Source organism: Triturus cristatus, chromosome 5_2, assembly GCF_964204655.1.
Source record: "Triturus cristatus chromosome 5_2, aTriCri1.1, whole genome shotgun sequence".
Taxonomy (NCBI): domain Eukaryota; kingdom Metazoa; phylum Chordata; class Amphibia; order Caudata; family Salamandridae; genus Triturus; species Triturus cristatus.
The window spans coordinates 483,232,402-483,257,821 of record NC_140588.1 but is presented as its reverse complement, the minus strand read 5'-3'; the positions used below and the strand labels follow the sequence as shown (position 1 = coordinate 483,257,821).

Below are 25,420 nucleotides of genomic sequence, written 5' to 3'. Positions count from 1 at the left end.
ACCCCACACAGAGTCAATACACGTTTCACTCCGGGGCGCATGGTAGCCTCTCCAGGATTGACTACCTGCTCACTCTGGCCGCACATGCCTCGTTGATATCCGAGGCGAGGCACATGGCACGTGGTATCTCTGATCACTCGCCAGTGTGGATCCGGCTGGATCTCGGTCGGGAGGGAGGAGGGAGGGTGGCCCCCATTAACCCTTGGTATTTCCGAGACCCCAAGATGCGCAGCGCCCTGGTAAAGAAGGTAGATAATTACTTTAAGGACAATCTGGGATCCGTGGACTCGGCGATCTCGCTGTGGGAAGCTTTTAAGACCGTGCTTCGGGGGGAGGCCCTCTCCCTGGTGGTGACTGCCAAGAATCGGAGGGATTGCGAAGTGCGGCAAGTGGAGGAGGAGATTGCGGCCCTTGAAGGGGATATGGAGGAGGAGGTCACAGAGTCCTCATTGCATGAGCTTTGCTTGAAGCAGGCGGAGTATAGGGACCTGGTGACGGACGCCGCCAAGACCCTCAGCAGGGAACAACAGGGCCGTCTGTATGATGTTGGAGATAAGGCAGGGAAACTCCTGGCGTGGCTGGACAGGAAGGAACGGGTCAATAGAGTGGTGCCAGAGTTGATTGGAGAGGGGGGAGAGGCGATTGTGGAACCTGAAGGGATTGTGGAGTGTTTCGCGGAGTATTTTCATAGGGTTTATTCCTCTGTGTCGGACAGGCCGCCCGAAGACTCGTCTGATCTCCTCCGTGATATCGAGTTGCCCTGCCTCTCTGACATAGATAGGGACGATTTGGATGGCGACATCACGGTTGACGAGGTGGCGGGGGCGATTCGCGCGTTGAATTCGGGTAAGGCCTCTGGACCGAACGGACTGCCGATCGATCTGTACAAACTGTTCCCGGATAGGGTCGCCCCTCACCTGCGCGCCATGTTTTTGGAGGCGCGGGGAGATGGGATCCTTCCGTTGGATCAGCGGCTGGCGTCGATCGTGGTCATACACAAAGAGGGTAAACCCCGAGATAGATGCGTCTCCTATCGGCCCATTTCACTCCTCAACGCTGAGCCGAAAATTCTGGCCAAACTCCTGGCTACCCGTCTGATTAGGGTACTTGGCGATCTGGTCCACCCGGATCAATCTGGCTTTATCCCGCACCGAAACACAGCATTGAACCTTAGGCGTCTTCATGGCGTCATCGCCAGGGCGGGCACGCTGCGTGAACCGGCTGTTGTGGCATCTCTCGATGCCACGATGGCCTTTGACACGGTGGAGTGGGCATATTTATGGGCCGTGCTGGCCAAGTTTGGATTCGGTCTCGGGTTTGTGAGTTGGGTCCGGTTGCTGTACGAGGGGCCACTAGCGAATGTTGTGGTGAATGGTCGGGCATCTGCTCCGTTTCAGCTTGGAAGGGGTACTCGGCAGGGCTGCCCCCTGTCGCCTCTGCTGTTCGCCCTCGCCCTTGAACCGTTGGCTGCGTGGATACGTTGGCACCCGGATATACGGGGCCTTCGGTGGTCGCCTGATCACGAGGACCGTATTTCGCTTTATGCCGACGATATCCTGCTGTATCTTGCCTCACCAAAGAAGTCACTTATAGTGGTCTGTGACGTACTCGCATCGTTCGGTGGGAACTCGGGGCTTGTGATTAATTGGGGCAAATCGTACTTGTACGTTCTTAGTGGCGAGGTCCCACCGATCCCTAGAACATGTTCGATACAGGTTGCCCAGCAAGGTTTTGTGTATTTGGGGATTTTTATATCCATGGATCCTGTTGTGCGCTATGAGAGGAACCTGCTCCCCCCCTTGGCACGCTTGAGGCGAGATGTTGAAGGTTGGCGGAGGCTGCCGCTCTCCCTTGTTGGGCGTGCGGCCCTGTTCAAAATGATGTCTCTTCCCCGCTTCCTCTACGCCCTCCAGAACACCTTGGACTGGGTACCGGCTAAATACTTTCGGGAGGTCGAAGGCCTCCAAAGGACGTTGCTGTGGGATGGGCGGCCGCGAATAGCTATTTCAAAGTTGACGCTCCCATGGTACGATGGGGGCATTGCGCTCCCAGACATCCGACGGTACTACTGGGCCACGCAGTTGAGCGCGATCAACCATGGGTTGTACGGCCCTGCCCTCAGCCCTGGGTATGCCATGGATAGGTGGCTGCTGCGCGGCGGCAACTACTACAGGGCGTTGTATTCGCGGTCCCTAGACTCGTCCCTCACGGGGCCCACAGGTGTGGCGGTGCGCGTATGGAAGATGGCGACCGACTCGCTGGGCTGGAAGGACAGGCTAACCCTCGCTACCCCATTGTTTGAATCGGAAAGGTTGGGAAGATTCTGGCATACGAAGGGCTTTGATAAGTGGGATCTGATAGGTATATCCAGGGTGGGGGATGTGCTGCATAAGGGGAGGGTGAAGTCTTTCGAGGAGTTGCAGACTGAGTTTGAGCTAGGGCCTTCAGAGTATTTTAGGTATATCCAGCTGCGTCACGCCCTCCGATCAGTCCTAGTGGAGGGTGAGAAGGTGCCGGAGTCCTCTCCCCTTGAGGACCGAGTCCTTGATGGTCATATGCCCGAGAGCACGATTTCGCTCATATATAAGAAGTTGATAAACGTCCGGGCAGACTTGCTATTGGGGCTGAGAGAACAGTGGACCAGGGATGGCCTCGAGTTGGATAATGAGGACTGGCAGTCAGCGGTTTCTTCGCCTAAGGAGGTTGCGATCCCGTCGCGTCTGAGGCTGGTGCAGCTTAAAATACTGCACCGGGTGTATGTTACGGGGCCAAGGCTGGTCCACATGGGATTCTCGGAGGATGGCCTGTGCAGAAGGGGATGTGGTATGGTGGGTACTTTCCTGCACATCATTTGGGAATGTGGTGTCATTGTGGAGTTCTGGAGGAGAGTCCATGCAGTTATGGGGGAGGTGACGGGCATTGGGATACAGCCGGAGGCGCGGTGTTGCCTCCTGAACGTTTGGGGGCCCACTGATCTCGATGAGGCACAGACCCAATGGGTGACTCTGGGTAACATGGTAGCTAAAAGGGATATCGCGCGATTATGGGGCTCCCCGGGTCCCCCTACACTGACCGCGTGGAAGGAGAACATGGATTGGAGCATGTTTAGGGAGAAGACGGTCTACTGCTCTAGAGGTCGCCCCCGGAAGTGGCATGCCATCTGGGGGCGGTGGAACTTATACAGGGGGGGAATATGTCTTGCCCCGGATCTGGAACCTCCCGAGGAACAGCTTTCCCCCTGACCTACCTTCCAGCACAGTTTGGTTTTGGTACCCGTTCTGGGCCTCTGCTGTTCCCCTTCGTCCTCCGCACACAGTCTTATACATAGTAGATGAGTGGGGTCCTGCCTCCCCTGGGGGCTTTCGCCATGGTATTTCAATGTTCTGCCTTGCTGGGGTTTGTTGTGTGTTTTTTCTGTGTTTATTTAAAATTGGACCTTTGCATTACTCTTCGTACTGTATCCGGGACGCATTACTGTACCTAACTTGCAATGCTGCCGAACCTCCGGGCTGTCGGCTGAATAGCTGTGTCCTGAATTTCGAAATAAAGGTTTTCCAAAAAAAAAAAAAAAAAAAAAAAAACAGGAGGTCAAAGCAAAAAGACAGGAAATCACACCAAAAGATGCCTGGTCTAACATGATATAATAAATACAGAATTTAAAGGCATCTTTATTTATTTTCTGCACTTTGGCGGCCCACCAAAAATTGGCTCACAACCCAACAATGGATCGCGACCCACAGTTTTGGAAACACTGTTCTAGGTAGACAGCTGACAGTTTACAAACTTTCTGAGCCTCTTTGCTCCTGCTTGCAACCAAGATATGGCACAATAGTTCGATAGGATGTTCGGATCCACTGACATTTTTTGATTAGTGGTACAACATAGGCATGCTTCCAGCAGTCGGGAACTGTGGTAAATAATTTAATTACCGGGACTTAATTTGATACGGAAACATAATAAAAATAGCTCAGTAAATAAGAGGCAGGATCCGTGGTATTAGAGGTTCTAAATGGGCTTTATTCCAATGGTCGATTATAATCGGTTGCTCCAGGTTCCATCACCACGAAGGTTCAGGAAGTGAAGTACATACGTTATTGACAATCAATTACTTTTATACAATAGGCATTACAGTGAGGCCAATACAAGAGGCGTAACAATTGATAGTGGTGATAATATATTCATACGTAGCAAAAATAGGCGTAACTGGGAGTGATGAAAGAACGTCATCAGATGTGATGTCATAAGAGGGTGGTTACATGAAAGAATTTCGCAATGTCAGCAGAAATATTTGGCAGATATGCGCGCGCAGCAGTATGACGTGTGATTGACGTGCAACTAGGGGGTGAAGGGGACTTGATATTTAGCTCTACATGTGGCGACAGAAGTCTGGAGGTTCAAGTCAACCTAATCCCAAATCATATCTAACATCCTATGTTTAAAGAACTATGTTATCCAAAAGAGAGGTCTCTTAGAGTAGAATCTTATTCTATACTGACTATACTGACGGTTAGTGCGTGTACAAGCGTCTAAGTGTCTACACTAGATGCGAGGGCGGAATCTTCCATAGTAACAGGGCTATGAATTACTTGTATGAAGACAGAGAAGTCGGGCCTTTGCTTGGTAGCTGGAAGAATGTTTACTTAAGCTACTAGACAGGAATGCATTGGGCAGGGAGCGGAGCAGATAATTTTCGAAGGTGAAGTACAGTTCTTGGCAGGCAGCAAGCTGATGTCAGGCTTCGTGAGCCGCGCAGAGAATGAGACAAAGTTCATGGTCACAGATGCAGGCTCGGACTGGAGCTTCAAAGACAGAAAGCAAGAAGAGTTCGATGACAGAATCAGGGCCTACTTGCCTGGACTGTAAAAATGGCATAAGTGAACCATATAAAGGCAGTGGCCTTTCGTACTTAGGAATGGAATATCCGGCCCATTCATGGCGGATCAACAGAGGACATGTTAACGGTGGACGCACATGTATTTGCGTCTTCATAACTGGAACTGGAGGGAACATACATGTACTTGTAACATGCACATAGAACCGTTGGGGTCCAAGATAGGGGACATAACTGACCAGAAAAATCCATATTTCCACATTCCCTCCTTGTCCCCTACTTGCCCGTCAAGAGATATCAATCTTCATTAATCCATTGATCTGTTCATATAGCATCATTTGTTCTTCTTTCTTCTTCCGGGATCTTGAATGAAAATCTTGATGTGGAATGCACGATGTGGCACACAGACCACAAATCGCTGGTCCACATTGCAGGCATAAGCAGCAACTGAATAATATGAGAAGGCCAATACCTAGGAAGGATAGAACTCTCCATCCCCAGGCTGATATCACGCTCCAAAACCAACCGGACCAAGTCCAGGTGCCTGGATTCTGGTGTATCTGGCTTACAATCTTATGAAGGCGGGTTATGGCCTTATATACAGATGGCGAATTTTCTGGTATGAATATGCAACAGCTTGATCCGATGACCCTACAAGCTCCGCCCCTATCGGCCAGGATGACGTCAAGGACAAGACGATTTTGAAGCACAACAATCCGCATAGCAGACTGCTCTTCTGTTAAATTGCCTAAGGCGGAAATAGTTTCGTTCACTACTGCTTCAAGGGTTCTAGTCAATCTACGTATCAGCTTACTATTAGTAACGGTACCTATATAGGGAAAGAGACCTTTATTGAAATCTGTGTATTTTTCCCATGCCGTCTCAGTGTAATCGACTATTTGGAGATCTCTCCATTCTCTATTGTGTACTAAATGAGTATTTCTATGATAATCAGGAGGAGCTAGGAAAACAGGTGGTAGGAGGAATGCTATGTAACAGGTACCATCCCAATCTAGAGGTAGGCGTATATATGCGGTCTGGCCACATATAAAGTAGGAATGACGAGAAGCTCTAAATGTAGACTTGCCTTGATCACTGAATTTTATTACAGTGGTGCATTTACTATGGCCCATGTGTATGGAGCCATACTTTCTTATACATAATTCCCCTTTTACTGGGAATACGGACATGGCGGGCAAGATTGGTGTAGCTTCAGATTCAACGTTCAGGATCATGAGGTTAAGTGTAAAATTACCTAATCCATATACTTCATTTCTTAGATCAGTTCCTGTTCTTTTGGGAAGTCCCTCCTTGTTAGGGTAGCAGACTTTAAGCAAAAACTAAATTCAGGTTTCCCCATACCCAGTTGTCTTGATAAACTGCGGAATTCGAATCTAGGGAATTAATCAAACTAAACCATGCTCCACAGGAGCCGTTGTGTGTGAACGGGTATGGAAAAAGAGGTAGAATTCCTTTATAGTTCTGATGGGGAGGGAGTCGGCCACATATCCAACAATTTGTAGCATTGCTAACCTGATGGGAATGATGTAACATACTAATAAAAGTGTTATTGCGCAGCGCAAATCTGTATGACAATTCAAGCGGAGGTAATTCACTAAAAGAATGTTCAGCAGTAACATTGTAAACATGTCTAGAAATAGGATAATATATGTGCAACAATATACTTGCAGTAATTATTAAAAGACTTGAGAAAAACAAAATTAATAACGTCACTATGCAATGACTACGCAGTGATTTACAGTACGCCTGTCGTTTCAACATTTTTCGGGTGCTTTCTCTATTCAGGTCCAAGGGATACATGTCAGAGACAATTCAACCGCTTCACCTTGGAGAGGACTTAAACAATCAAATTGCTCGACTGATTGGGCCGGAGCTTTAATTTATAAAGTTCGGAGTCACTTTTTTCCACAAAAGGAAGTTTTGAGTCAATGGGTGAAGACACACAAGGTGTGCTATTCACATCTGATTTCAGTCCATGAAATTTCTTGATATGACTTGAATGAATCCATCCTTTTCTGCCTTCGATCTTCACGGCTGTTCTTGTTGTGAGCAACACCAGCTGAGGTGACCTCCACCTAGGTTCCAGCTGCGTCTTTCGATCAAAGTTCCTCACGAGGACTAAGTCTCCCGGAACCACGTCATGGGGTTTCACCTCAGTGTTGTCAGGAAAAGCTGCAGCTACCTGTGAACGACAAGATTGTAGTGCAGACATCAAGGAAGCCAAGTAATCTGTCAGCATGTTACAGTCAATATCAGTTATTTTGCGTGGTATAGGCGTCCCCCACATATTTGGTGGTCTGCCGAAGATCACTTCATACGGGGATAGCCCTGTTCGAGAGTGTGCTACCATTCTTGTGTAAAAGAGTGCAACTGGTAATGCTACTACCCAGTCGACACCTTTTTCTCTGCATATTTTGGATAATCTTATTTTCAGAGTCTGATTATGTCTTTCTACGAGACCCGCTGCTTCGGGGTGTCGGACACAGTGGAATTTCCACTGATAGCCTAACAAAAGTGAAACGTGTTTCATTAATTCGGATGAGAACGGCTGGCCGTTATCTGAGTGAACAACACGTGGTAAACCGTATCGTGGGAAGAATTCTCGAACCAACTGTTTGGCAGTAGTCGGGGCAGTGTAATCTGAAACCGGGTATGCCTCCGTCCAACGGGAAAGAGCACACACAACTACGAGAACATATTTGAATCCTCTGCATCGTTCCATCTGGATATAATCCATCTGGAGGACTTCAAAAGGGTGATCAGGAGGCTGAAATCCACCCTGTTCTACGGGAACGCTTTTTCCTGGGTTGAACTGGCAACAGATCAGACAGGTACGAACCTTTTGTTTGGCTGCAGCTCGTAAATGCTTGTTGAACCAAATATGTTGAATGCTGTCTAGCATAGCTTTCTCTCCTAGATGCGCTGGACTATGGATAGTGTTAATAATGACTTGGACCATTGAATCAGGAAGGAACCACACAGACTTTTCCTTCATCAACCATCCTTGATCCGTTTGGATCCCTCCTAATTCCGTCCATTTCTTTATTTCTTCTGGTGTAGCATGTGTCTGTATATCAATTACGTCAAGAGTAGGATCTTTAACCGTCATACAATGTGTTGGCGTCGGGACTATTGTCTTTGTCATATCGGATGTTTGAGTTTGAGCAGTCTGTTTAGCTGTTCTATCAGCTAGATCATTGCCTTGAGAAATGATATCAGTAACTTTCGTATGTGCTTTGCATTTCATAATCGATATTGCAATGGGTAAATGTATTGCATCTAATAAGGCATGAATGAGGGGTCCGTGCTGAATGTGGGCACCGTGAGAAGTTAAATAACCTCTCTCTCGCCACAGCACGCCGAAGTCATGTACGACTCCGAATGCATAACGTGAATCAGTGTATATGTTGACTTTTTTATTTGTGGCTCGAATACAGGCTTGTGTCAGAGCGACGAGCTCTGCTGCTTGAGCGGACAAGGTATTTATGCAATTTGTTTCAATGATTTCAGTATCTGTTGTGACTGCGTAAGCGGCCACTAACTCTCCTGTACTTGTTCTCATACATGAATCATCTACATACAACGTCAGGTCTGGGTCTGACAATGGGACATCTGTCAAGTCTTGTCTGGGTTTCGTTGTGATTGTAATAACATCAATACAGTCATGGGCTAGTGGGTCTGTTCCATTTACAGGTAAAAGTGTGGCAGGATTCAATGTGTTACAACGTCTGATTTCTATATGTGGCTGAAACAGTGTTAGTTCATACCCTGTAAGTCTTGCTATAGTCAAATGTTGTGTTTGCGTTCGATTCACAAGAACCTCCACTGCATGTGGTACTTGTACTGTCAATGGATGTCCTAACACTATGGCATCGCTTTGTCTGATTGCTAAAGCTGTCGCTGCCACTGATTTTAGGCACGCAGGCAGAGCCTGAGCTACGGGATCTAATGTACTAGAAAAATAAGCACATGGTTTGTGTGATCCTGCTTGTTCCTGTGTGAGTACTGACAAGGCAGTACCTTCGCGTTCTGTAATAAAGAGTGTAAACTGTTTACTGTAACATGGTGTTGCTAAAACAGGTGCTTGGCATAGAGCTTTCTTTAAGCTTTCAAAAACTTGTGTATGTTCCTGAGTCCAAGGGAGAACAGTCGGTGTGGCTGCCTCCTGTGTTGTCAACTGAATGAGTGGTTTTGCTAGAAATGCATACTGAGGGATCCACTGTCTACAATATGAAGTGAGGCCTATAAAAGCCCGCACCTCCTTTTGTGTCTTGGGTATTGACATGTTAGCTATTAACTGAATGCGGTCTGGTGTAAGCTGCCTTCCCTCCTTGGACAGCGAGTGACCAAGGTAAATAACTCGCTGGACACAGAATTGCAGCTTAGAAGGGGACACCTTGTGCCCCTTTTCGGCTAGAAATTGTAAAACTGTCAGTGATGCTTTTTCACATTCAGGTTCGCTTCGGGCGGTGATCAGCAGATCATCGACATATTGAAGCAAGGCAGTGTTAACTGGCATGTGGATGCTGTCGAGTTCTCGTTTCAGTGCTTGGCTATAGATGCTGGGGCTTTCTGTAAATCCTTGAGGTGCGCGTGAGAATTTGAAGCTACGTCCATTTAAACTAAATCCGAACAAATATTGGCTTTCCGGATCTATTGGGACGCTGAAAAAGGCATTTTTGAGATCAATTACAGTAAAGAATGTTGCTTCGGAATCAATAGCTGTCAGTAATGATGAGATATCGGGGACCACAGGGAATTGTGGCACAATACACTTATTTAATTCGCGCAGATCAACAACCAATCGATATACTGGCGGGGCCTTCGGATCTGTTCGTTTGAGAATCGGAATTATCGGTGAATTACATATATTGGAGTCGGTTTCAACAACCACTCCTTGGGCAATGAGTTCGTCAATGATTTGCAGTAAAGCCACTACAGCATCTGGTGGTAACTTGTATTGTCGCATTCGTGGTAGTACCACTCCTGCCTTTAGTGTGACTCGATATGGTGTAATATTCATACAACCAACATCAGTAGGGCCTTGTGCCCATAAATGTGTAGGTAAAGTCTGCAATCGGGGATCCATGTCTCTAGACACATAATGACCTTTAAAATCACGTAAAAACAATCTTACTCCTTCCGGAGAACAACATATTATAGCTCCTAGAGCCTTCAGTGTTTTTATTCCTAACAGGTTTTCTGGACATGATTTAGTAAGCAATAAATCTGTAGTTCGGGTCAAAGGTCCTATCGTAAGTGGAAGAGGTTGTGACACTTCATTAACAATAGGTTTTCCTGAAAAACCAAGGGAAATATTCTGTGAGCCTGAGAGGGGTGCCCCTGGAACTTCACTACGTTTTATGGTTGTTCGACTTGCCCCTGTATCGAGTAAAAATTTCCTGTCTTGGCCTAATAATTCACTATGTACATAAGGTCCTTCTTGATCTACAGGGATCTCGATAAGGGGTAAGTCAACTTCCCTCTCTAGGCTGGTTCATGCATATCGTTGATAATCAGGATAGTCATACTGTGCGGTCTGGTACAGTTGTCGTGTCGTGGTTTGCGTGGCAGCAACAGGCAGCGCTGGTGCAGCTGGCACAAACTGTATAGTCTGTTGTGGAGCTGGCATGGACTGTGCATGCTGCAAGGCTCCTTGTTCATTCTGATCCTGTCTAAGTGGCCGTGGTCTTTCTTTTGTAATGCCCGTGGCGATATTACGCTTCAGGACTGGACAATCGTGTACATGATGACCTAGTTGTTTACAATAGTTGCATGTCCCTTTTACAGGTCCCGCTAAATCGCCAGAATGTGTCGTACCCTTTTTATGTCCTTCAACTGGAACTGTCTGGGAGACTGGCATTTTCATTTTCGTGTCTTTCATGCGTCTTTGTTCATGATCTTGTTCCTCTCCAATTCTATTGTGATGATACTGTAACATTTGTAACATTTGTGATGGAGTGTTACCTTGCCAGGTACTCTCGAATTTTAATACTCTGTTCTTCACTTGGGGCAAGGAATTTTCAACTAATTTTGTCACAAACAGATGTGGGTATGATTCGCTACTTGCTTTTATACCACTATTTATACCAAAACATTTTTCAAATCGTGTATAGAAATCACTAGTGTCTTCATCTTGCTTTTGTTTACAGGCTGAAATTGCACCCCAGTCTTCCTTTTTCGTGGTTAATAAACGTGGCAGTACCTGTACTAGTAGACCTGGTAGTGCTTTAGTTTTGTCCCCAAGCCCCGAACCTGGACCTCGGGCCTTTTCTTCTGCTTCTAATGCTGTCCAATCTATCTTTTGGTCTCCTACCTCCCACTCTTTTCCTTGAGTTTTTCATAAATGCCAGCAGGCATCAATACCTTTAATATTGTCATAATGTCGGGATAGGTATACTCTCCCATGAGTAACATGTCTTTAATTTCTCGGTGGAAACCCGCTGCGTCTTTGTCATGACTGGGTACCACTTTCTTCATTTCCAACAATTCTATTTTCGATATGGGCGTATATACATATACACGTTTAAACTCATTGTCCTCGCCCTTTATTGGGTGCACTTCTCGTAAGGGATTCTGTCTGTCCATGTAATACGTGGTTCTTTCCTTGATGGGCAGTGAGACATGTTCTGGGCATATAAAAAGAATGTACTGCTTTCTTGATTCTAGTATTTCTTTAATTAGCTTAGTACCTGAACCTCTCCATCTATTCGTGAGTAATTCGGTCAATATATCAGGTAAGGGACCAGGATCTGAATGTTGGCTTTTATATAGTATAAGAAGTTGTTGAATCATATAAATCCCAGCTAAACGCTGTTCATCTGGGGTGAGATTCAAAAATGTGTGTGCTACTGTGTCATCACTATACTTCCCGGGACTGTCAACCCAATGGACAGCTGACCTGGCTAATTCTTGTTCATCCATAGAATCGAGAAAATGATAACCCCTTCGTTCTCGGAGTAATTTATCTGCTGCTTGGAATGAATGCTCGTTAGACCTTATATTTATTATTGGTGTTTGAAATTTCCTATTATTTTCTAGACACATCGGACGTATCGGATCAGTAAGACATCTAGTACTATTACAAGATCTTCTTCTACCTACATAGGCTATAGTTTCTGACTGTCCTGTGGGCAGTCCTGATGCTTCTTCCTCGCTTTGTTCGAACTGGTCTACCGCTAATCTTTCTTAGTGTAGGCGTTCTATTTCTTTACGGATCTTTCGGCACATGGCTATTATACAGTTTTGCTTATCATGTCTCCCTTCTGATATATTCTGGCTCCATCTGGTAAGAATCTGCATTGCTTCCGGGTCTACCCCCGGTCGGTCTTGATTTCTGATCACACAATTTATGAGGAAACGCAACAGTTCCCCCTGTATTTCCACTTTCTGGTATTCCATAGCTCTGTTAATACATTCAGAATCTCGCCCGGTTTGGACAAAATGATATATATTATCTAGATGTGCAGTCATTCCTGGTAATTTCCCTAAATACACTGCGGCTCGTCTGATACGTAATGATGCTAGGGTCATTTCGTCCTCTTTTCCGGGCACAGGGTCATATCTACAATCTATAAGAAGTTCCTTAAGCGTACGGGCATTTATGAGTTTGGGGGTACGTGAATGTGCTGACTCTTGAAAAGTAAGTTTATTTATTCTAGGTGGCGTAGAAAAGATATTGGTAGCACCTCCGGTAGCCCCATCTGGGGTATCGGGTGTGAAAGGATTCGTTGAACGTGATACAGCAACTATAGGCGTGGATACAGCTATAGAAGTAGCTGTAGGAACAGATGCAGAAACAGATGTGCTTGCCGGAACTTGTGTCAGAACTTGTTGCTGTAGCGATACGGGTACTGGATCTTGGCGTTGAACCTCCCTGGCAGGCGGTCTATGTGGGGCGGGATGAGCATACTCGGGAGCTGCGTCATCTAAATATGATGAAAGAAAAACATCTTCTGCGGTTCTAGGATGCCCCTTAGGATGTACCTTTATTGGAAATAATAGGGTTGGCAAGTCTTTTGGTATCCCTGGGGTAGCCTTAGGTAATCCTTCGGCCAGAAGGGGATACATACCATTCATAAGGGCATTTCTTTGTCTGTCTACTTGTTCTGATTTCACTCGTGCACCTTCTTCAATTAACAGATTTTCTCGGACTTCATTGGAATTCTCTTTACTCTTCTCTTCCTGTCTACGTGCTTTTTCTGTACGTCTATATGATTCTTTACGCCATAATTCAATGGCGTCTTTCTGTGATTGTCTAGCTTTCTTTTTCCATAATTCTTCCTCTACTTTCACGATGCACTCTGCATCCCAGGTCCCCGCTGCGGGCCACCTCTGACTTTCTGGTAATTCCTTAGTGTAGTCTACCCATAGATCAAGAAATAATATGGCGTCTAGGCCATGTTTATGATACATGAAGTACCCTGGAGTGTCCCTAGGAGGAATAGGAACAGCTTCTTCGAGTACCCCTTTTCTAGTTGTGATCTGTCTTAATTTCGAAAAGAGTGGCATATTGAGAACTGATCTGATACTTGATCTTGAACAAACTTAATACAGTAATCACAATAATGAACAGTCATTCATACCACAATATGCAGAACGTACTAAAAAACATTTAACATTTAACATTTAACTGAGCAACAATAATGATGACGATCTAAAGAAAACTTAATCACTAAACATAATACTCGACTTGAACTGAATTATTCTGAATTTATATACTTGATATACTAGATATACTGCTAAACAGTACAGATACACTGCTAAAACAGTGCAGACCGGGTTTGTGTACCCAAACCCGTCTGGACCGGCACAACTTATGTGCACGCCAGAACGCCTCCCCAGTAATGGTACTCACCGGGTAGCTCGGAACGGAAGGCCTCGGAACGGATCTGAACTGAACTTGAACCGGACTGGACTCGATTTGAACACTTCGGAAACCGGACTTGACTTGGGACTTCGGAAACTGGTGGGCCTCTGTATACCTCGGATCTTGCTCTTTCAGCTAGGCTCTGGTCGGGATACTTCGCACTTCTCACCGCCTCGTCTGGGTGTTGATCGCAGCCTCAGTCGCCCCCGCTTGACCGGAGGGAGACACAGGAAATCCTGCTGGTACGCGTTATTGTCCGTCCAGCTGTGGCAGGAGACCGGGCCTGCAACGCACCGCCGGCGCGTGAGATGAGAAAGTGTCCCTATTCGGGCGCCATTCATGTGGTAAATAATTTAATTACCGGGACTTAATTTGATACGGAAACATAATAAAAATAGCTCAGTAAATAAGAGGCAGGATCCGTGGTATTAGAGGTTCTAAATGGGCTTTATTCCAATGGTCGATTATAATCGGTTGCTCCAGGTTCCATCACCACGAAGGTTCAGGAAGTGAAGTACATACGTTATTGACAATCAATTACTTTTATACAATAGGCATTACAGTGAGGCCAATACAAGAGGCGTAACAATTGATAGTGGTGATAATATATTCATACGTAGCAAAAATAGGCGTAACTGGGAGTGATGAAAGAACGTCATCAGATGTGATGTCATAAGAGGGTGGTTACATGAAAATTTCGCAATGTCAGCAGAAATATTTGGCAGATATGCGCGCGCAGCAGTATGACGTGTGATTGACGTGCAACTAGGGGGTGAAGGGGACTTGATATTTAGCTCTACATGTGGCGACAGAAGTCTGGAGGGTCAAGTCAACCTAATCCCAAATCATATCTAACATCCTATGTTTAAAGAACTATGTTATCCAAAAGAGAGGTCTCTTAGAGTAGAATCTTATTCTATACTGACTATACTGACGGTTAGTGCGTGTACAAGCGTCTAAGTGTCTACACTAGATGCGAGGGCGGAATCTTCCATAGTAACAGGGCTATGAATTACTTGTATGAAGACAGAGAAGTCGGGCCTTTGCTTGGTAGCTGGAAGAATGTTTACTTAAGCTACTAGACAGGAATGCATTGGGCAGGGAGCGGAGCAGATAATTTTCGAAGGTGAAATACAGTTCTTGGCAGGCAGCAAGCTGATGTCAGGCTTCGTGAGCCGCGCAGAGAATGAGACAAAGTTCATGGTCACAGATGCAGGCTCGGACTGGAGCTTCAAAGACAGAAAGCAAGAAGAGTTCGATGACAGAATCAGGGCCTACTTGCCTGGACTGTAAAAATGGCATAAGTGAACCATATAAAGGCAGTGGCCTTTCGTACTTAGGAATGGAATATCCGGCCCATTCATGGCGGATCAACAGAGGACATGTTAACGGTGGACGCACATGTATTTGCGTCTTCATAACTGGAACTGGAGGGAACATACATGTACTTGTAACATGCACATAGAACCGTTGGGGTCCAAGATAGGGGACATAACTGACCAGAAAAATCCATATTTCCACAGAACGGTCACTGTCACCAGTGATTGATTAAACCATACATTAAGCTTCAGATTGATGATTTGCAGTGCCTTCTTAGGCACTTGCGGGGCCCTGGTTCAGATGGAGAGCCCGATCTACACTTTAGGAAAGCATGTGCCAAGTTCTCCAGCCAGATGTTTAATTCAAAGAGCTGCGGCACATTAGAAGAGGTAGCCGGCTCCATAGCAGGCAAAGTGTCAATTTTCTACATATAAAGGTCTCCTTGTGTCTTCTTAATACGTTTATGATACGGTCACTCTCCCTAGACGGTTTTCTCCAAAAGGATGCAATTCCTTTTCCATATTCTTTCCAGTGCTTTACACTTGCTTGTTTCTTCCCTCAAGGCCTGTGAGTACCATGGGCCTGATATGTAGCTGCAGCCTGAAGCTTTTACTTTAGGGAGGCTATGATATTAACAGCTGAAATGAGCCAATTGTTAGCACTGATTGATTGACATTATCCAAAATGAAGGGGGGGGGGGCGGGAGGATGCGACTAGAACGTTCATAAGGGACTGTTCGCGAATCCTGCTCGAAGCCTAAAGCGGTTTAAAATCAGTGTTGCAGGGGCTGGTTGTTGCCATCTTTAAAATGAAAAAGCACATGAAAATGATCTGACCACGTAATCGGGAGAGGCATGCCAATTAAAGATGACTTATTCTAAAACATCTGATAGTGTGTTCTGTTGTGAGAGTCGGAGAAGTGACCAATAGATTTAAATTCAAAGCAAGGAAAACAGAGGTCCGTGCTCGTGCCTGTGTTTTGTTTTGGTGATAGCTATGGAGGCTTAAATCCTAAAAACGTTAGTAAAAATCGAAAACTGAGCACAGTAGGGGGCAATGATATCTGTAAGAGTTGTTGAACTCCATGTAGTGACCAGGAGAGAGATAAATCGAGGGCCCCGAGAAAGAGCGCTATGACCGACGTTTAATGGTGAAAACCATTCCTCCTGCGTATAGTTGATTAACATAGGTTGCTCTCCACTCTGAAGAAGACAGGTATACTATGCTAATTCCACTTCCGCTACAATCCTGTCCATCAAAATGGGAAATCAGATAACCTGGAGGTATGACATTCGCAATATCAAAGAGTCAGTCATCCAGGTTTCTGTAAGGAAAATGATATCCAGGTGATAGAAGGGCAAATTCATCTATAGCATGTTTAGGTAACGATCTAACATTTTCAAGGCAAGTGTAAAATGCCTGAAGTCACCCTGTGGCCTCTGGTAGTGGGAAAAAATGTAGACACCCCACTGTCTTGAGAGGAACAATATGTTTGGTTGTGCACAACAATAGCATTCTTGTAGTACTGGCACATGACTATTAAAGAGTAGCACAATCAAAACTATGAAGCCACTACACTGCCCTACACATTGAATGTGTAACTGCTGTTCTCATTTTACTGTGGCACCCCCAGCTCGACGACCGGGATGGTCCAAACGTGAATCTTTGAAAGATAACAATTGTGGAGAACTGCAGTTCCAGGTAAGTAACTTTTTCTTACAGAGCAATTGGCCTTCCTGCTTGAGAGAGCTCAGTGAGCTGCACCCGGTTCAGAAAGCTATTATAACCAGTATTTGGATTTCTATTCACAGAACTCACATGCAGGACCTAAAAGATGTCACAAACAATGTACATTACGAGAACTACAGAAGCAGAAAACTGGCAGCTGTGACGTGCAATGGAGTAGATAACAACAAAAATAAAGGACAGCTCACAAAGTAGGTATTGATGTAGTGCTGTGCACATGCAGTTTTTAATGTTCCTATTACTGGTAACGCTTTTGCTAGAAAAGCAATGATTCTTAGAAAAGTCATATCCGTTTATCTCCGCATATATTTGTGCGCTGATTGATAGGCAGATAGAATACTAATTTTGCTTTTTTTTTTTTTTAAATGGCGACAGTGTGACCTGATTTACTTTATTTGAAAATAACCACTTGTCTAACCGGTTCAGAGATAGTTGTTCCTACTACCTTGCAAGGCAATTGTGTTTTTTCGATAGACTAATTTTGGCCCTGGTGACAAACTGCCTTCCTGGTGGTGGGAGGATTGAGGGAGGGGAAACAATTGTCTGCAAAAAAATACTGCAATGTCCCTGTCCCTGTCACCGTCCTGTTTGGGACGGTGGCAGGAAACCCCAAAATCACGTTTGTTGCACAATTCAAGTTTTCATATATTTCTATCCTTTCACACATCACAAACCAGATCCCTGGATCTCCACCTGTCCACAAACCTTTGTCTATCTGACCGTCCTCAAGTGTGTGTATACCTTTCATTCCAGCATACATGCTTTGGCTAACATTCCGGTCACCTATCTCTCCATCACTTCCAGTCTGGGCTCCATTGCTACAGAGGTTATCTTACCTCTAGCCAGTTTAATCAGAATTGTCGGTAATACCGCCACCATTTCTCTCTGCCCTTCCACCAGATAACTGTTTAGCAAATCATCTCCATCATCGTCCACAAACCCTTCCTATCTTCATGGTGGGCTGCAAAAAAAAAAACTCCTTTCTTTTGTTTCTTTAATATAGTGTCCAGCAAAATGCTCCTCACTTTGACGCTGCTTATGTTACCAGATGTCATAGGCATCTTTTTTTTGCTAACTCTTGTCCTCCACCCCTGTTACCTAAAGGTCTCTATCTGCCTTCAGATGCATGTTGCAAGGAAATGCCACTGCCCTCCATTCTCATAGCTCCTTCTGGAGTCTGCTCCAGGCACGTCTCTTTCCTCCAGCCCCCATCTTGGAAACTTGCAAACTCGGCTCGAGGATACCCCCCTCCCAATATTTTCTATTATATTGCGGTCCCCTTGCATCAATTTCACCATTCACTGTACCTTCAGTTCCACTTTTAGACTCCTCAAACATACACTCCTATATTATGAAAATCACCTCAAGATGGCGGAAGAATAGCACGCCCGCCAGGACATGGGGAATGTTATCCATTCTTCTTACCTCCAATCTCGACCCAAGGGAATCCTTTACTCCTTTAGAGACTGCATACACAGAAACAAAAAGCTCGTGAATTAGACATAACCAGAAATTTAATATCATTTAGCAGCCTTAGCCTCCTTCCCTCGTCCACGATCAAACCATACAATTCACATTACTGAAAGGTTGTACTCCTGCTTAACCTCCAAAAAGTTGCACGCTTGTATTTACTGATGTTTAGAGCCGCTGAATGCCGGGCTCTGTCTGTTGATCAAGCACCGGAAATGGATGTCACGCGCCTGCTTTATCTTTCCTTTGGCATTTAAAGATCCGGAAACTGAAATTCCAGCAGTCGGAGAATCATAAAGGATCGTCAGCAGAGCCGCTTTCCCAGGGAAATGAACTTTGTCCCCATAAAGTATGCAGACCTGGAGCATCTTTGTATTCCGGTTAAATTTGTATTTCATTTAATAAGATGTTAAAGAAAGATGGAAGGAGAGGTTGTGTAGGAGAAAGATTGTTCATCTAGAAAAGAGTTCTCTATGCTTGTGAAGACCTCTTTGCAGCCATATAATCTATTAGCGGCAAACAGTGGATTGTAGTCTTAATTTATAAAGTTATGTGGAGCGCTTTAACTCCAAATATTTTCAGCCATTTTAAGCTGTTGCGACCCCTTAGTGTAATAAAGGTGAGAAGCAGCATTTACAACTGGGCGGCCCTGCGTTTGGACGTTCACCACGTGAAAGGAAAGACTAGCCAGCATGATTTAAAGTATTAAAAAATAGCAACAGATTCAACATTACATTGTGCAGTGGTAAATTAATTGTATTGATTAACATGGATGGTGCATTGAAACGAATGGCAATTACGTGTTTAACTGCGAGTGTTGTGTGCAGCTTTTTATTTACTTGCAAGGTGAAAGTAAAATGGCTAGTTGAAACCACTTGGGAGTTCCCTCCACTCGCTTGATATCGGATTCCCGTCTCCTACTTATTTTGTCTTTTTCAGTAGAGCAAATACAATTTTCCCTCAGCCATGTCCTAAAAACTGTAAAAATTAAAATACACATTTGACAAAACATTCAAGAATTTTTTAGAAACTGCATGGTGTGCAGTGCCAAAGGAAAACTGGGATGTGGTGTGCATACGAGAAGAGATGGAAGGTCAGACTGTGTGACAAGTGTTGCAACCTTGAGAAAAGTGTGGTGAAATGTGTAAAGGGGATATGCATGGTGCGGACCCTCTTGTTTCATATCTGCATTAGAATGGCCTTTGTGATGAGGCAGACTTTAGTCGCAAAATTGTTCAGTTTTTTTCAACATAAACAGTCTAATTTGTCAGTTTTGTGGTTTTGGTCTTTAAATATTATGCTGCCACTCTGCAATTCGAGGTCCCTTTATCCTTAAGCAGGGGCGTCAAAAGATGCCCGCTTCAACTTCTTAACCATTGTATGTTGTTGCTAACTCGATAAACAGGACTCCCTTCCCTCTTTGAAGGTGCTTCAATATTTGTAGACAATGCACTACCCCACCATTATACTGTATCTCCCTCATCTTGTGCCCACTCTTTCTACTCCCTATCTAATATCTATGACCACCTTTTCCACTTCCACTGCTGTGCAGTCTCAAGGATGTGACTTCATCCACTGCCCTACCTGCCCTTGCCTTCTGCCTTCCATCAAGACCAACCTACAGGTACACGTGTTTGCAGCATGCAACTTTCCACCTTGATCACCTTCCCTGCCACAGCAGCGGGTTACCACCCTCTAAATAGCAAGAAGATTCTTTTGTGCCTACCTTTCCACTTTGAGAAGATACTCATCACCATTCGATTATTTTTGTAGGTTACTTGATAGACTCTCAATAGTTTTATTTGGCCATTTGCAAAGGCCTTAATCTTCGTGACCACCTTCGGTCTAATGATATTAATGCCACCTTTTTTTTGTTAAGGCACCTGGCCAGCTGGCTTAGGATAAACATGGTCCCCTGTACACGCAGTCCACTTGCCTGCCCCACCACAATTTTCACAAGCATCTCTTTTAAAAAAAAAAAACAATGCTGCCATACCACTTCAAAACCATCCTGTGGCAAGTTCCTGTTTTGACCATTCTCTCCATTAGTTCGCCTTTGCTACAATGCCATCACTCAATGCTCCTACTTCTGCTTCCTGGGGCATCTTCGAGTGCATGTTGAAGAATCCCTTCCTACATCATGTCGTCTTTTCACAAAACATGATTTCTATAGTAGTACTCTTCTTGGTCATAATGAACCAGCACTCAGTCATTCAGCTAGGGTTATAAAATTACTCTGATCTTTTTTTACTCTAAAAAAACAATGTACAGTTCTCTTCGTTGAAACGAAATTAATCAAGTAAAAGGTACCAGCTACAAATGACATTACCCAAACCTGAAAATGCTGTACACAAGAATGCAGGTTTTCTTTATTTCATTGACATACTTCTATAACACTCTATTTACTTTGCTTCTGCTACTTCAAAGTGCTAATGTAACACTTAAGTACAATTCAGTATTGATTGACATTGTCAAAGTATGACACATGAAGCTATTGGGTATGTCTCTCCAACTACTTTTAATATTCGTAACCATCAAATATACCTCTCAACTGTCTGTTCAAATGCCACTTTTCTGTGTTTTCAAGTAATGTAATTCTTAAAAATAACAGTGGTTATTGGATATGTAACCATAGTAACTCTTACTAGAAAGCCAGGCTGTGCACTGTAGAAGTTCATACAATATTTGTTCGAGGCATGTCTGGCTGTAGATACAAATGCTTTGCATACTCCGGCCATCTAGTGTAGGGTGCGGATGTGTGTAAATTTATTTTTCTTCGAAGAAGTCTTTCGAGTCATGAGGTAAAGTGACTCCTCTTGGTGATAATGTGCATGGGCATCAACTTCATTGTTACGGTCCTATATTTCTATGTCGTCGACTTCACTTTAGAATGGCTTGCTGATGGAATGGACTCCATTCCATTTCTGTCCGAGGTACCACGCTAAGTACCCATGGACCAACCGACCCATCAGGTTTGCAACCTGTGCTTCTCTTCCTATCACGGAGAAAACTGCAAGACATGCCTACCGTTTTGGTTGAAGAAAACCTTACAAGATTGAAGGGCACTTTGCAGGAGATGCACCGTATGGAGGTCGAAGAGACACCTGACATCTTCGGTCAACAGGATATTGAGGGAGAGGAGTAGGACCTCCATGAGGCCTCTGAGGCCGAAGAAGAGGCTTTTTCCGTAGAAGGGTCCGACTTGGTGTTTCTGAATCTTTCTTCTTGTCTTTTGTATTTTTTGTGTTATAATTATTTTTTCTATTATTGACCAATTTTTTTGATTTAGATGATTATCTGCATAGGACTATTGCACATGATTATTGTATGTATTTACTTTTGTTAATTTTGTTGGTTATATTCTGATGTCATCGTCTTATATTTGTTTTGTCACAGAAATATCGCAGAACCTACAATGGTCATTTTAAATTATTTTTTATGAAATTAATTTCTATTTATTATGATTTTACACTGAGTCCATAAATATCATGTCTAACAAGGTCTTCTATATTATATAGACCGATAGTTGCCTAGGGATTTTTTCTTTTATTGTATTATCCCTGCCCTAGGAACCTACATTAGTAGCAGGGGGTCCTTGTTTCTGACATTATATTTATAGATCGACCTCCATATGCAGGACCTTCCACAAAGTCAGCGTACCACAAGTACTAATGTCCCTGTCCTGCCACTAAAAAAACAATTTGTTTCTGACAAAACATATGTTTCCCGGTGCCACCACTGCTGACAGGCCATGATCGGCACCGAACATCTGCTACGGAGGCCTGCCCTCTGGCTCGGCACCGAATGCACAGCCGAAACCATTAGCTTCCGCATGGAGTCAGCCCTCCTCATTTTTGGCTCTGTCCACATCTGCTCTGAAACCACTCTCTGCAACGGAACCACTCTTGGCACCCAACATTTCGAGACCGGCATAAAAATCTGGTCTCGATACTCCAGTCGAACCAATCCTCCAGACAATGCAGGAACGGTTCGATCCACGGCATAAACAGCTGCACATACAGCCTCAGGCTGACCCCATCCTAGCCAAGACTGTGGTCCTGGCACCACCTACATCAAAGCCCCAACTTTCCTTGGAGAAGCAATAGATTTGCTAGTGCCTGTTAAAAAGAGAAAGGCAGACAAGGCTGCTAATCCCTTGCACTCTCCTCTACTACTACCACCACCACCACCTCCTCTACCACCACCACCTCTACCACCACCACCACCACCACCACCACCACCACCACCACCACCACCACCACCACCACCACCACCTCCACCACCACCACCTGTACCCTGCTAAACCATTGCCTCCTGGTGACTCCACCTTACATCAGGATATATCAGCAGGGCTCTAGTGTATCACTAGGTCCCGCTCCATAAAGAGCCTATAGGAGCCCTAGATTCCGCAGATACAGCTGCCAGGGATATTCATACCAGTGTGTTGCTGTGAAGACATGCTTGGCTCCGCATATCTGGTTTCAAGCCAGAAGTTCAGCAAACACTCTTAAATGTCCCATTTCACAAGGATCACCTATTTAATCTACAAGTTGACCAAGTGTTAAAAAAGAGGAAGTACATGGAAGTTGCTAAATCCATGGGTGCACTCCAGAACACCACCCCGTGGCTCTTTTAGCCGCTCCTCATATAGGGTATGTTCAAAAGCAGCCTCTTCTTCCTTATATCGACCGCAAAATCACAACTCCCCTTTACGAAGCTACTACATGGGCATGTACAGGGGAATAACTCCAAAGGTGCTTCCTCACATCACCCACCACTAAGCAGTGTCTCCCTACTCTTTCCCCCGATAATTTATCACCTTTTGGGGGTCGACCACAACAATTTCTCCCGACCTGGTGATCTATAATATCAGATCAGTGGGTGTTGAACATTATCCAACATGGTTATTGTCTGGAGCGTCTCATCACACCTCCAAACATTCCACCTTGCACACACAAACTCTCTGTGGAACATCAAAACATGCTCAAACAAGAAGTGCAAGCTCTCTTGTTCAAAGGAGCTATAGAGCCCGTCCCTCTTCAACATCAAGGGTCAGGGGCATACTCCTTATAGAAGTGGACATGTATTGCAGGATCTCGCACCCAAGTCATAAAGGGTTCCAAATATCCAATAAGGAGCCGCTTGACCTGCCGTTTATCATGCCTTTATGTGAGACTGCTATACTGTACAGGCTGCACATCAGGAACCTTTAATTAATAAGTCCCTTGAAGGTCAAGCGGCTCCTTGGACCTTTGTGTATTTTAAATTAATTCTGGATATTTGGAACCCTTTATGACTTGGGTGCGAGATCCTGCAACACATGTCCACTTCTCATTTGAGGTTGATTGAGCCTTTGGAGGTTCATACTTACCTACCATACAATTTATATCGATAACACAGTTGGACTTTTAAGAGCCCTTACGAAGTTCCCTCTGGCAAACTGGGAACAAAACGCGTTGGCTGTGTGCCAGGTTTAAGATTAACTAAATAAAGAAGTGTTTTTGGACAAACTTGGCCTGATTGATTCCCGCAACGAGTGCACCTTCCATTTTCTCCTGAGCATTTGGTCACTATCCGCATCTCCAGACGGCGGGTACAGGAAGCGATTGCACTATCTACTAATAGACTGTACATAGGGATTGGATGTGCTTGACCCTGGTCAGCCGTTTATTCTTTTGCTGTCATTATTGTGTGTATGTTCTAGTATGCCAACAAGCTAACGTAGGCCAGCCAGTGCTACCTACACATTTCTAAACCACTGCAACACCTACAGGTTAGCTTCCGCTTTTGGAGGGCACTGCTTTACAGTCTATGCAAAGCATTTGTATCTACAGCCCCACATGCCTTGAACGGATTATGTTACTTACCCTGTAAGTATCTGTTCTTGGCATGTAGTGCTGCAGAGTCACATGCGCCTCCCCGTACACATGTGGCCGTTGCAGTTCACTTTTACCTTTCCATATGCATGGACATCTCTTTACTGATGCTTGCTCACACTCCCTTCTCACCTGCCTGCGGGAAAGCAATCGAGTCGATGCCCATGTGCATTATCACCAAGAGGAAGAATCGCTTTAGCTCGTGACTCGAAAGACTTCTTAGAAGATAAACAACTTGCACAATTCCGGACCCAGCATTAGATGGCAGGAGTTTGCAAAGCATGTGAATCTACAGCCACACATGCCAAAAAAGATGCCTACAGGGTAAGTATCATAAAACTTTAAATGAATAATATACATGTAAGGGGCATATTGCAGTGCATATCATATACATAGTAGGGCTGTAGAGCTTTCATTCTTAAAAGGATATTGAAACTTTAAAGCGCTTATAAAAGTAATACGTTACCATGTCTTTAAGGAATTTTATATACTAATTCACACAATGTATATGCATGTGTACTAGTGATGCCATTTCGTGAGAATCTGCTTGTTTCAGCGTTTTATGAGACACTTGCTATTAATGCAAACTAATTAAGGTCTAATTTACCTCACTTTTCCGAACCATAGATTTGTTTTTTGCCAACTGATTTTGCTGTGTTTACAATAATTTGCTTCTTTAATTGAACCTTACGTTTGCAATATGTGCTTTTAATTTGATTGCTTTATTGCATGCTGAGTTTATATTTTTGTTTTTTAGATATGACACTGTTGACGGCATGTAAGTGGTATTTTTAATTTATTTCAAAGGCTGATGCTACTACTTAATATTATATTAAATTCTATATGATTTTCTGAAATGGCATTTTTTCTTTTAATCTTTTATGCACATTTTTATTTAATCTTATCTGTGACTTTAAATTGTACTGTCCCTCACATTACAAAATATCCACAAGTAATCACACGATTTTCTTGAGAAACTATTTCTAAATTCATGTTCAGTATTGTAGAGCGTTGCTTATTGTGACGATTCCCTCCAAACCTTTACGTTTGCAGATCTGACTTTCTTGTTATTTATTGCGAACCATCTGGAAATAACGTTTTATTGCAGCATCTGTGCCATTTTGGCATTTTTGTACACTAAGGAAGTTTTGTTGCCAAATTCGTTTTGACAGGTCATATTTACGGGATTAGCAAACTTTCCTCACACCCTTTCAGAACATACCCTTCATAAGTGGGAGCATTCTTGACTCAAGCGTGTGTTATATTGCTTGCTTGTATGACAGTGAC

At 44.3% G+C, this 25,420-nt stretch overlaps 1 protein-coding gene across 5 annotated transcripts in view; it reads left to right on the top strand.

Annotated features, from left to right (window-relative positions):
* SEPTIN7 (septin 7) overlaps positions 1 to 25,420 on the top strand; it is a 495,709-nt gene that overhangs the window by 420,954 nt on the left and 49,335 nt on the right. For 3 of the 5 annotated variants that reach the window (XM_085607478.1, XM_085607479.1, XM_085607480.1), the window contains one exon: positions 16,853 to 16,978. In XM_085607478.1, coding sequence (XP_085463604.1) covers positions 16,853 to 16,978 — 126 coding nt within the window. Of the gene's footprint in view, positions 1 to 16,852; positions 16,979 to 24,890; positions 24,912 to 25,420 lie in introns of all 5 variants that reach the window. The other 2 variants (XM_085607476.1, XM_085607477.1) reach the window with 1 other exon arrangement.